The 12,982-nt window shown below is 59.6% G+C and overlaps 2 protein-coding genes across 2 annotated transcripts; both read right to left on the bottom strand.

Moving 5' to 3' along the window:
• Nucleotides 1–1,069: 1,069 nt before the first annotated feature.
• LOC127026586 (1-acyl-sn-glycerol-3-phosphate acyltransferase alpha-like) lies at nt 1,070–5,300 on the bottom strand. The gene is made up of 6 exons (XM_050911906.1): nt 5,116–5,300; nt 2,529–2,662; nt 2,055–2,230; nt 1,821–1,916; nt 1,506–1,578; nt 1,070–1,311 (listed from the first exon to the last, which is right to left on the bottom strand). Exons 1-6 carry the CDS (start codon nt 5,298–5,300, stop codon nt 1,070–1,072), a joined length of 906 nt encoding a protein of 301 aa, XP_050767863.1.
• Nucleotides 5,301–8,324: 3,024 nt separating this feature from the next.
• Nucleotides 8,325–12,444, bottom strand: PRR29 (proline rich 29). The gene is made up of 6 exons (XM_050912061.1): nt 12,367–12,444; nt 11,764–11,890; nt 9,815–9,930; nt 8,743–8,918; nt 8,524–8,585; nt 8,325–8,356 (listed from the first exon to the last, which is right to left on the bottom strand). The coding sequence occupies exons 1-6, from the start codon at nt 12,442–12,444 to the stop codon at nt 8,325–8,327; spliced, it is 591 nt and encodes a 196-aa protein (XP_050768018.1).
• Nucleotides 12,445–12,982: the final 538 nt, after the last annotated feature.

The following is a 12,982-nucleotide window of genomic DNA, read 5'->3' as shown; positions in this document are numbered from 1 at the left end:
AAGGAGCCAGCAGATGCCCAAAGCCCTGCCTGGCTGCAGGGAACAGGCCAGGGGAGATGGTAGCTGGTGGACGAGTCTGGTTGTGCCATGGTCCAGAGGCCATGGGGAGGTCCCTCCTGCTCCAGGCGAGCATAATCCAGGCACCTCTGCCCTCTGGGGGCTTTGGGCTTTAATGGATGCTCTTCCTGTGCACTTACTGCTTGTCCCTAAGGCAGGGAGAGGTCTACCTCAGGGGCAGACCTAGTCCACCCCAGTGTAACTCTCACCCTGCCACATGCTCCTCACACCGTCCAGCACTGCACCCCATGGAGAAGCTGTGGTGTCCTCTGTGTGCAGTGATGCAGGCACCCCGCCTGGCTGTAAGGAGATGGATCCCCCTCCCCACACTCCCCTCAGCACCCGAGGCGCAGGCAGGACACCGTGCACACACACCACCAGGTATGGACTGTTTAATCTTGCACCCTTGCCTCATAGTTCCGCATCAAGGATGCTCTTCCCACATGGCAATATCCCCTGGACCTCCCACCTCCCTCCCCCCCCCCCAAGCCACACGCTGCGCTCTGGACCCCTCCCCAGAGCTGGCTGCTCCTGAACAGCATTGCCAGCTAGCAGGAGCCTCTGGAAGAAGCAACCCAGCAAGCCCACGGGTGAACCCCACTGCGAGTCACACCGTCAGGGGTGGAAAATGGTGCAGTGAACCCCCAGCCCTGCCCGGCACATCTCTCCCCCCTGCCCAGTGTGCAGGCAGGAGCCATCCAGGCAGACGGGGCTTGCTACCCGGGGCCAGACACAGCGCCAGGTTTGGGGGAGACAAGCAATGCCCTGGGGAGGGGATGAACAGTCATAGCAAGGGGTTTCTGGGGGCACCTTGCACTGTTTTTGGGGTGCTGCCTGGTCCCCGTCCTGCACTGCTCTGCTTCCCCTTGCACCAGGGCACTATCCTGCTCTCACAGGCTGCCGGGGCGGTGGCAGGTCTGGTGGACACATCCGCAGGGGACAAGGGGACAGCATGGCCCAGCCTCTGCCTGTGCCACCTCCCTTACATCCCTGAGGGGCTCGGTCCCTCTGCCTAATTGTTGGTCCCCGCTGTGTCCTCCTTGCACTGCGGGCTGCCCGGCCCCCTGCCAGCACCGGCCCCAGCGCAGCGCGGGAGCAGAGGCTGCTCAGCGCGCTGGTCCCCACAGTGATCTGCAGACATCTCGGCAAGGGCATCAACCATGGCCTGGCGGACAGTCTCTGTCAGTTTGGGGACATCCTTTGGGCTCAGGCCCTGGGTTTCTACCTTGGGGAGGATTTGGATGGTGCACGTCCCTGGAGAGAGAAGGGAAAGGCCAGGGATGCTGTTAGATGAACCCACCAGGAACCAGGTCTTCCCACTAGCATCCTCCACCACCAGCTGCCTCCCCACACCTCAGTGTCCCACAAAGAGACCTCCAAGTCCCACCTGGCTCATCCCCACCCCCAGCCCTGCCTTCCAGCAACGGGGCTTCTTGTCCATCACTTACCAGAGGTGAATTTCTTATCCTTGGAGCTGAAGAAGTCCCAGTATGGGGAGATCACAATGGGGAAAATGGGAACCTGTAGGAGATGGAGGGTCAGGGGTGTCCTCCATACAGATCCCCTCCCCAGGTGGGACTCCAGCTCCTGCCGTGCCCCAGGCTTCAGCAGGTCCCCGTCCTCTCCCTGGGTCCTGCACAGCAGGGTGCCTGTCCCTGGGGACTGCAGACCCCAAAAGACCCTAATGTCCCCCATCCCGCTGCCCCAGGGTGCACGCCCACCCCACTCCATCAAGGGCAAGTGGAGGGAGAGGGTGGCCTTACCTGAGCCTGCACAGCCAAGTGGAAAGCCCCGCGCTTGAAGGGCAGCATGGATTTGTCCTGGTTCCTGGTGCCTTCAGGGAAAATCAGCACTCGGAGCTGCGTGGGACAGGGAGAGACGTGAGCATGGACCCCAACCAGAGCACCCTGGGACCTGCTATGTCCGTCTCCCCCGCATCCCCTTTGCCCCATCGGTGTTTGCTCCCCGACTCCCCCCTGCTGCCAGCCCCCCCTCACATTTTCATGCCGCATGGTCCTGGCCGTCTGGGAGATGACATCGATTGCATCTTGTCTTTTGTGGCGGTCGATGAAGATGATGCCACTGAGCCAGCAGGCCCACCCCACAGTGCCCATGTACATGAGCTCCTTCTTGGCGATGGGCACACAGCGGTCAGGAATGACCTCCACCATGCCTGGAGGATGGATGGGAGAGGAAAGGATCCGTCCCTGCCCAACGGCACCCAGAACCAACCAGCCCTGTGGCTGTAGTGACCTGGCATCATCTTCCGTTGTCCCAACCCTCTCTCCGCAGCACACCCGTAGCCCTGAGCTCCTGTCCCACCAGCTCTTCTGGCCTATGCCTACCACACTGCCCTGTACAAATCCTGGTGCTGGCCTCGCTGGGACCCCCCCAGGGTGAGCGTGGTCCACCCCTACAGCACCCCAAAGGCTGCCCATGCAGTGATGAGCCCCCCTCTCCCTTGCACGTACCCATGAGGTCAAGGGAAGCTTGGTGGTTGCAAACTATCACATATGGCTCCTTGATGTTCAGTTGCTCAGAGCCCCACACTTGCATCTTGATGCCATAAAAGTGTTTGAGGGGCAGGATCGCAGCACGCAGGAGCCTAGGGCAGAGGAACACACGTGGGGAGCAGATCGACACGGAGGGGGCTGCTTGATTTTTTCCAATCCTTCACAATCACTCAGGGAGCAAGGTGCAAGATGGGCCAGGCTAGATCTGGTCTACATGAGCAAATAGCGTGTCCCAAGGTGGACCTGTGTTCAGTCTCAGCGATGCTTTGCTTTTCTAAGCACATTTGTAGCCTGCATAGCTCAAAGCTAACCTTGTAACCATCCCCAAGGTAAGACCAGCTGCTGTCTCAGTGGTAGAAAGTCTGCATTGGAGCTGCCGATGAAGAAGAGCAGCCAGCACAAGCTGCTGGGAGAAAAAAAACCAAAAAACAACAGGCTTTTGGATGTCCAGGGATGATGGGAAAGCAAGAAGAGAGGGGATGGGATGTCTGCCTGCAGCCAAGGTGCAGATCATCACATCCCAACGAGGACAACTGCCTCTGGCCGGGTGAGCCTCACGCTGAGGCTCCGCCACGTGCACAGCTGGATCTGTGTGTGCAGGCTGGAAACCCAGACACCAGGCTTGCAGCCGGCGCTGATGATACCTAAAGCCAGAGGCGCTGGATCACAGCCGAGAGGAGCTGAGCTGTAGGTGGATGAGCACTGGAGATGGACATGCAGAGGAACAGTCTTGAGACAGACAGGTCCACAGGGATGGGGATGTCTCCAGGGACTGTCCCTGCAGAGCAGCCAAAGGGCAGCGCTGCAGGCACCAAGCTTTGTGCTGCGGGTGGAGGGGGAAGAGAGCAGGGAAGGGAAAACCAACTCAGCTTCATTCGTTAGAGGAAATCACAAAGAATAGCGTCACTGGACCTGCAGTGTTGGGAAGAGATGGAGGTTTCATCTGTGCAGATGGAAGGGGGAACAAGGAAGAGTGTTGTCACCATCCAGGGAGGGTTGGACAGGAAGGGAAGCATCAGGATGGCAGTGCTGATGAAGGGTGATGCTCAGTATGAGAATAATGAGAGGAATGGAGGGAGGACGGAGCAGCAGGGATTGCAGCATGCACAGTGGAGATAAAAAGCTGGTACGCTTTCGGTGTTGAAATGGGGCACTCTCCAACCCACAGCATGAAGAGCACCCGTGCCAGAGTCCACACATCTGGCAGCGATTGGTCCCAGGGAGCCCACAGGGGACAGGACAGGGGACAGGGCTGTCAGCAAGAGCTCAGCACCAGGTAGGGATGAGAAGAAGTTTGGGAGGAGAGAGTAGAGGCAGGCACAGAGGGAGAAGGAGGCATGATGCTTAGAGGGTCCGTTGTATCAGAAGACCATCCATCCCCTGGGAGACGCAGGCTTAGAGATCCCTGTGTCCGCAGGGAAGCAAAACACTTGTGGCAATGCCCCAAAGCCAGGACTAATGACAGGAACGTGCTCCAAGCCGGAGGCTTTGGGATTTGGAGGCTGAGGAGGAGACGGAGCTTGGCGTGCTGCTCCGGCGGAGGATGGCTGTGAGGTGTCGGTGGGACAAGATAAGGCAGCGTGAGTCACCGCTGCCTCACGCCGGGTATTTCCACTAAGCCGGAAGTGTTTGTGCCAGGGCTCGGAGCACCTCCAGACGCGTGCGTGTGTGCACAGCATTTCTGCACAGAAAGGATGAGGGAGAGAGGCTACACAACGCACTGATAACATCAAACCTCTGACCACACTCCTGCTGAGGGCCCGAAGTCCATCAGCACAAATACGTGATGGCTCGAGCTCAGCAAATACCACAAGCTCAGACGTTTTTCACTCTGACATAATTATATCCTCTCTGGTATGCTATCATGCCCAGGAATCCAGCAGCAAGATTGCAACACCCTTGAAAGCAACCAGACCTTCCTCTCATGTTGCACAGCGATGTTATCATCTCGGCCGCCACCACCCTTGAGCACAGCTGACAGCACCGGCGCACGACTCGCTGGGACATGACTGTGCCGTGCCCAACAGCTGATGGCACCGAGACATCCCAAAATCCCTCTGCCAAAGCGCGGTCCCTGGGGCTCCGGCTGAGCGAGACCTGGCTGCGCCGCCAGGGAGATAGCGATGGGTGTACATTTGCATCCTGCTAATGATTGTACCTCCAGCCTTTGCCAAAAGCCCCCTATCACCCACCCAACTGATGACCCCAACGTTGCGCTGGCCAAGAATGATCCCTTTTATGCTACTTCATCCTCCAGGGACCACTAGTCCCAACCCAGCTGGCCACCTCCATCGTGATGTAACCTTGCCTGGGCACGGCCAGCACCTCTTCACCACACCACAAGATGCAGATGCACCCTTCATTGCCACATGGACATGACCACAGCCCTCACTGTGGCCCCGGGGCTCAACCACCGGCCATAACATGGCTGTGGGTATGCCCAGAGCAGGAGAGAGCGTGTGTCCACAAGACCACATGAGCTCCTCCATCACAGCCAAGCCCCAGCCATCTCCACATCAGAAGCACATCCCCAGGCCGTACTCACTTCATATTCTCCACGGAGCGTCCCCGAAGAGCCGCAAAGGGAGACAGGAGGGTGGCCATGGCCACAATCCAGCAGTTGAAGAAGGCCATCTTGCAGAAGTAGTGGAAGGTGGCATTATACCGGTAAAGCAGCAGGGCTGCCAAGGGGAGGAGGAGCAGCAGCCCATGGAGCAGGACCACCTCCATCGTGCTGCCCTGGTGGGAGGATGCTGGGGAGCTCAGCCTGTGTCCCTGGGAGCTGGGCGAGTGGAGCAGGGGATGCCGAGGATTGCGGCGGGTGAATCAGGTGTATCAGCAGAGCAGTGCGTGGGTGTTTGGGGCTGGTCCAGGGGAAGGTGCTGTATGTATCATCTCACCCTGTACAGAGGCTTGAGGATGGGCTGGCTCAGACAGGAGGCAGGCTACCCCACTAAGGGTGGCAAGTGGTGGTAAGTCAATGCTGGGAACCCTGCGTCAGCCAAGGTGTCACTGCTGATAAGTGCCCTCCTGGGCTGTTAAAAGCCGTTGCAGTGCCTCTGACTTGATGCGATCAGATCTGTTGCCCACAAAAGTGTCCATGCTCTGGGTACCTCTCCTGGCCACAGGGACCCCAACCCTGGGAAAGGGGGGATCTCAGCTGGTATGGACAGCAGGAGCTGATTCTGGTCCATGTCCATCACCCAGACAAGGTTTGTTGCAGATCCCTGTTGGCATCACGGCTAATCCCCAAACCTCACCCTGCAGAGTATCAGATTGTTGGAAAATATCTCCCTGCTGCTCCCCGCCTGGGTCTGCAGCAGGCATGCGGTGCCAGTGCTCCCCATCTCCCTGATCCCCCCCAATTTGGGCTGCAGGAGCCCCTCTGCCCTTTCCCTCCCAAGGCCCAGCATCTGTCACCAAGGTCCGAGCAATGCCACAGGACTCTGAGCCCTGCTCCCATCCTGGGCTGAAGGAGATGCCAGCCCTTGTCCCCGTTGGCAGCCAGGGGCTGCATTGCGTTAGATGTTTACATAGGTGGAATTAGCATGCACAAGGCTGTAATTAGCCTCTCCTTCCGCTCTGTTGCTTTCGCACTGGGCATGCAGGATCCAGGCCAACTCTGGGATGCCCTGCGGAAACTCTGGTCTTGCTTTTAAAAAGCAAGTGCTTGTCATTGCAGAGATAACTCTGGCCTGGTCTCAGCCACCAGCAGCATCTCCCAGCCCAGCTGTTCCATGTCCCAAGCCCTGCCAGGGACATCCGCGTGCTGCTGCCCAGACCCATTGGTTCGTCTCTGAGCCTTAGGGCAGGAGCGTGCGAGCAGAGAGCTCCACAACAATCCCACCAGCGCTCTGGGGCAACCAGTCCCATTATACTGTGCTGGTGAGAGGCATCACATCACCTGGGTCAAACCCAGCAGCCCTGCCCCTCATCTGACACAGCCTGCCTTCAGCAAAACCACTCTGCGTCTCCCCTGCTCCATTCCCCTCCATGCCCGTGGCTGCTCTTTCCACCCACACCTTCTCCCTGTCCCTGCTGTTGCGGGTGCAAGCAGATGCTTTTGGGCTCCTGGCTGTGTGATGCTCTCCATGCGGCCAGCTGAAGGGTGCCCTGGTTCAACCAGCGTGACCCAGAGAAGGCTCCAAGGGTTGCTTCCACCATGGGTGTTGCAATCCCCATTGCTTCATCCTCCCGTTCCTCTCATTATTCTCATATTCAAGCTAAGATTGGGCCATATCTTGAGCCTACCCTTCCTGTCCACCCCATCCCCAGGTGACTCCTCTCCTCCTTCTTCCCTTTCTGTCTATACGGATATGGAAACCTTTGTGCACCCGCCTGGTTTCCCATCCAACTCAGCTCAGCTTTTGGATGGTCTCCGTCACTTCTGCTCTCGCTGCTCTGCCCGGCCAGTCTCGCAGCCTCTCGGGGTGCTCCCAGCTGGAGGGGATGTGCCTTCATGCCACAACCCAACGTGGCTCTTTTGCTCCACATCAATGAGGAGCTGCTTCTCCAGCTTCAGCAGGAGCCAAGCTGAGCTTTGCCCCAGGGGAAGATCTGCCTGTGCCAGAGCACAGCTCAGTCCTGGGCTCGGGGAGTGTAAGCCCTCCTTTCCATAGGGACCCCAGAAGAGAGACAGGGCAGTCCTCTTGCCCAGTGGGGGCAGAAGGAGGGGATTTAAGGTGCAGCTGCCTGGGCACCATCCTTCTGCGTGCTCTGAGCTCCAGATGACCACCAGCCCTGAAGTCTCCTGCTAGGAGCTCTGCTCTTAAGGCAAAGCCTCCTGATAACTAACTAGCCTGTAACCACACGGGGGTCAGAGCAGGGCTGTCACCCCTAAGTGGGGTTGGGGAGGTAGCAGAGGCAGGGGACAGCTTCCAGCACCCAAAATGCATCTGCCCCTTTTTTCCTGGTGAGCAGAGGGGACACTGCGTCCTAGGAAACCCCATGCTCACCCACGCTGCATCCCCTTTATCAGGCTGCTGCCCTGACCGCATCCCCCACCAGGAACGAGCAGCAGGCCAGATCCAGCTCTCCCCATGCTGCGCTCAGCCAGGAGCATCCCACTCCGCTTCCCAGCGCCAACCATCAGCAGCTCCCCATATTGCCCCAGCACTCGCATCAGGCCCCCGCACCAGTTGCAAGAAGCTCACGCACACACCCCCCCCCCCCCCGCCAGCTTGGAGGGAGTCCTGCACTCAGGCACGAAGCCAGCAGTCTGGGTAATTACAGATGCTTAATTAGTGACAGCAGGGCGCTTTTAACAAAGCAAATTAATTACAGGCAATGTGCTGCATGGAGATCTGAAGGGACTAATGAAGACCAGGACCACCTGGGCTGGCATTACCCACCCCACCCACCCACGGGGACACAGCACAAGCTCGTGCCGCCGAGTCCTCGTGGCTTGGCAGAGAGATGTCGTCCAGCCAGGATTGGGATGTCACGCCTAACCAGCTGGGGGACGAGCCCTCTGCAGAGCATGGAGGCAAAGCCTGTCCCTGTTTGGGGTCACGCTGTCACCTGGGGTTTGGTGACAGGCTTCGTGACACCCCCTGCATTGGGGTGGCTCGCGGGGAGGAAGCGAACGTGCCCAGCAAAATGCACTTCGTGCATTTTGCTGGGCACGTTCGCTTCCTCCCCGCGAGCCACCCCAAAACTATGGGTATCATGGAGCACCCATGCTCAGCACCTGCAGGATCTTCTGGGGTCGAGGGCTGGGACATGCAGGAGAAACCATCTTGGGAAGCACGGAGCTCACAGCCTCTCCTCCACCACGTCGTAGTACTCTGCGGAGAGAAAAAGGGACCTGGAGGATGTGCAAGGGCCACCCCCCGGGATCCAATGGATGGAGGGAGCGGGGAGGGCTCAGCCTTTGACCAGGGGCTGCCCAGTTGATGCATGCTTGAGGGCAAGATGTCCCCCGTTGAAGGACATGGGGAGAACGTGTCTTTACCCGATGCCGGCGGGACGTTGGCTCCCACGGTCCCCGTGGCGCTGGGGGGTGGAGGGGGGGCACTGCGCTGCTGGAGAGGAGCAAGGACAGGAGTAAGTGCCAGCCTGGCGTTGCCCCTTGTGCCCCAGCTTGGGCTGGCAGTCCTGTTACACCAGGGACCGCAAGGACACGCACGCAGCCCCGTGCTGGGTGGCACAAAGCAGCACCCTCGTTACTCACACCTCCCCGTCCTCGGCTAATGAGCCTGTGCCCAGGTACCGCACAGCCGCCGGTCCCTGATCCTGTGCCGGGACCGGCCACGCCAGGATAGGAGCAGGACCCGGGTAGGGGACGTAGTGATGGTGGAAAACCACAGCCTCCTCTTCCTCTCCGGTCTCCAAAGGCACCGCCATCACCTGCGGGGAGGAACAAAAGGCAGGGCTGTGCCAGGCCCCTTTCGGCAGCCGTCTCCCTGGGGCACTGCTCCCCAAAGCACCAGCGAGAGAGTTCGCACGGAGCTGTGCTCAGCTGCGATGCCGCCGGCACGGCACGGCTCTCCCAGGGTCTGGCTGGGTGGGCTCGATCCCACACAAAGCCCCGCGGTCAGCCAGCGTGGGAACCCGACTGCTGGGGACACGGGACCTCAAAATGTTGCTGGGAAGAGCCCGTTTGATCCGGCCGCTGAGATGCGACAGGCAGGGTCTGGTCTTGGCCAGCATGGTGAACTGGTGGGCACTGGGCGGGCAGCATGGGAGGGTGCATGCCTAGAGATGCCAGCTGGCAGCGAGCAAGGCAGCTGCCCGCAGCCCAGCTCTCGCCCCCGCCAAGAAAGCAGCATTTGTTTCCCCCCACGGAGATGAAATGTTTAATATGATTTCGGTTCGAGATGGACTTTTAAATGAAAGCCCTTGCAGAGCCATCCTGCCTAATGAATAGTGCTCAGCCTTGCTGCTCAGCCGCCGCAGCCCAGCGCTGCACCCTGCCCGCGCCACAGCACGCAGGGAGCGTCCTGGCTCTTCCCAGCTGGGCTAAATCGCTTCCGAGCAGCCTGGATGTGATCTGTGCTGGCAGAGCTGGGGGTCAAACCAGCACAAAGAGCCCCAAAACCCCAAGGGGCTGCAGAGCCTGGACTGAGCCGGGCTGAGACCACCCAGCTTCTGCGCCTGGAGGGGTCCCATGCTGTGCCAAAGCGGGACACAGTCATCCTGCTCTCCTGAGCAGCTCTGGAAAGGTCCCTTTGCCCACCTCTTTGGTCCTTTGGTCCTCTTTGGTCCTATGGTTCCTTTGCCCATCCAGCATCCCTGACCCTTACCTGGGCAGCAGCTGGGGATGGCCCAAACCCAAAGGACGTCAGTGCCGATACAGCCAGGCTGTTCATCACCACTTGGTGCATTTGGGAGTTTTGAATCATCATCAACTCAATTAAATCTGCCAGAGAGTAAGGGGCTCTGCGTCAGAGAGAGATCAGAGCAAGGGCATGAGAAACACGGCCAGGGGATGAGTGCCTGGGATGGGGCAGCACCAAGGCTTGTCCCTGTGCCCAAGCAGTGGGAGCTAAGCCAGACTCCCCCCACCCCAATTTGGAAGGCCCATGTGGCATTTAAAAATTATTTTGCTTGGATAAAGCTTTAAAATAGCCATATTTCAGCCTTTTCTTCTTTGCAAATGTGATTAAACATCTGGTCTGGCTTGCTGAAGGCTTCTCACAAAAGGTGATTAGTGGTGCTGGAGGCATCAGACTTTCCACCCATTTGGAGGAGAATTGCTCCAGTCCTGGCAGCGCTCAGCGGCTTGGCAAGCCTCTGCCTTGGCACCAGGCGGCAGAGCCGGTGTCCTCGGGGTGGCACCGCATGGGCAGCACGCCAGGGTCAGCTCTGCTTTGCACCACGTCGTGCACGGGGGAGCTCAGAAACCCCCTAAGGAGGCAGGAGCTGGGGCTGGACCATGGGAGCTGATCCCATCTCCATTCCCAGGAGCAAGCACCTCCGGAGCTGGGTCCAGGAGAGGAGCAGGCTGGGGATGCTCGGTGCCTCCTCAGCCCCTGCCTGGCTCTGCAAGAGGAGCTGGGACCCAGAGCAGCCGTGCATGTGCAGGTTAGCATCCCAGTCCCCTTGACTGCATGCCCAAGCCGAGGGGCGGCTGCTGAGAGCAATCCGGCTGCGGAGGAAGCGTGGTGTCTGGCTCCGCATCCCTATTAAAACATCTCCATTTGCCGCAGGCATGAAGTTCCCCTGCAAAATGCCTGTACACCTGCCAGAGGGGCTGCCTCTCAGATCCTTCTGGCGTTGTGCACGAGACCTGTGAGCCCCTCTTAGCTGGAGCCTGGGTAAAAAAGGGTTTGGGCATCCCCGTGCCCCATGTGCCAGATGCCAAAATGTTTTCGCAGCTGCAGGGATGGGCTCCCAGGGCACCCATGAGGCAGCTGGCCCTCCAGTGAGGAGCATTACAGCCCAGGAGGTGGCTGGAGCCCGAGCCGCAAGGAGGGAGCAGGCCAGCAGCCAGGCATTGAGCCAGGAGGAGAAAGCACGCGAAGGGCTGGCAGCTCTCAATGGATCCCACTCATCCCACTGGAAAGGCAGCCAGCCCCCACCACAGGGCTGCGAGCGGCCGGGCTGGGGTCTCCGTTTTCTTTCCACACCAATTTTCAGCGTGCCCTTTCCTCTGTGTATTTTTAAAGACAGCTCAACCTTCCCCCCTCCCTGCAACGCTGCACCGTTTCGCCCGTGGCATGTCCCAGGGACCACAAGCCCCAATGTCTCTGCTGTCTGCTCCCCCAGTCCGGATTGCTGGATCCTGGGTTGCACAAGGTTGGGTGAAGCCCCTATAGACAGTTGGTCTTTGCTCCTGCTTGCAAGTCCCACAGGCTCTAGGGCTGGCACGTGTCCCACTCCGGTCCCACCTAGCATGGCCAGGGAGCCCGTATCACCCTGGCTTTCCCTGGTGATGCTCCCTACGCGCATGTGAAATGGGGTTTTGTAGAACAAAGAAAGGTGGATTTCAAAAAACAGCCCCAAACCATTCCCTGGGAGCATCCTGGTGTGGCCAGAGCCAGCCCAGACTCCAAGGTTGGTAAAACCACCAAAAATCGCATCCCGTGGGGCAAAGCAGCCATCGAAGCACGGTGTGGCCGGCCCTGCAAGGCTGCGGAGGGTGGGCACAGCCCCCCTGCCTGCCCCTCATCCTGAAAAGGCTGGAAAAAAAGAAGAGGAGGAAGTTAAGCTGGTTTTAACGCTGACCTCTACGATGGCTAACGTCACGCACCTCCCCGGACGTGCGGGGGTCCGGCGGCAGGGGCCAGGGCAGCCACGGTCCCGGGAAGCTGCTGGAGGATCATCACTGGCTGCTGGGGCACTGGCATGGCTCCATGGGGAGATCGCTCAGGTCGGAGCTGAAAGGCAGGAGGGGAAGGAAAACCCCAGGGATCTCCCACTCTTGGTTTAATTTAGTGCCCTGTTAGTGCAGCAGCCGGGGAGAAGAGGGGACAGGAGCTGGTGGCAGGGAGGAAAGCAATGCTGGCCCCGGGGGGAGCAGGGATGAGAGCCTCGGAGGAGGGGGTGGCTTGCACTGACCCTTATCTTCCCGGGGGAGCAGCCCTGCAAGCCTGGATGAATTGCACGCCTGGCAAGTCCCCACCCCTGGGGACATGTCCCTGTGCAGAAGTGGCCTTCCTGGGGCCCCGGGGTCTGAAGGTAGCAGGGAGGCATTTTGCAAAGAGCAGCTTTGCTGCCCCAGACCCCAGTGCCCACCCAAAACCCCCAACCCCAGCCCCTCTCTCCTCCCACCTCATCCCATTTTCCCCACCCTACCCTCGTGAGCCCTGACTATCCCATAAATCCAGACACAGAACTGCTCTCCAGGGCTTACCCTGTGCGGGATGACGTAGGTCCCTGCTGGGGTGTCACCCCAGACCCCATGGGGGTCCCCCGCTGCCCCCACCTCCATGGCTCGGGCAGGCACGCGAGTGATGGGGTGAGCAGAGCTGCAGCAGGGCTCGTTGCTATAGCTGCTGGGGCTAAACAAACCCTCCCCGGAGGTTTGGCCGCCGGAGGAGCGTCCCTGGGCTGGTTTTCCCTGCAGTGTATTCCCAGGATAACCCCCCCACTGCAAAAGGCTGTGGGGCAGGGATGGCCTGTGCCCCCCCGATGGTATTTCTGAGCCTGCAGGACAGCCTTCCCCACAGGGAAGTGAGCTGGGAGCAGGGGGCTGCAGATTTCTCCAAGCCCTGCTACTGGTCCCAGTTACAGGGGAGATCTGGTCCCAGTGCTGGGCTGCTCAGCCCCACTGGCAGCATCTCACAGCTTGTGGCTTCGGGAGCTTTCCTAAAATCCCAGGTCCCGGCACCCTGTGGTCTCTGCAGGTCCCATCTGTCGTGGCCGGTGGGATACATGTCTGCTCCTGCCCCGTGGCTCGTGCTCTCGGTGCCTCTGTTTCCCAGTCTCTGGGGCTGCATTTCTGAGCTGGAAGATATTTGGGGATACTG

This window comes from Gymnogyps californianus, chromosome 28 (assembly GCF_018139145.2).
Source record: "Gymnogyps californianus isolate 813 chromosome 28, ASM1813914v2, whole genome shotgun sequence".
Classification (NCBI taxonomy): Eukaryota; Metazoa; Chordata; class Aves; order Accipitriformes; family Cathartidae; genus Gymnogyps; species Gymnogyps californianus.
Note: the sequence above shows the minus strand (reverse complement) of the source record. Positions and strands in the feature narration are given on the sequence as shown.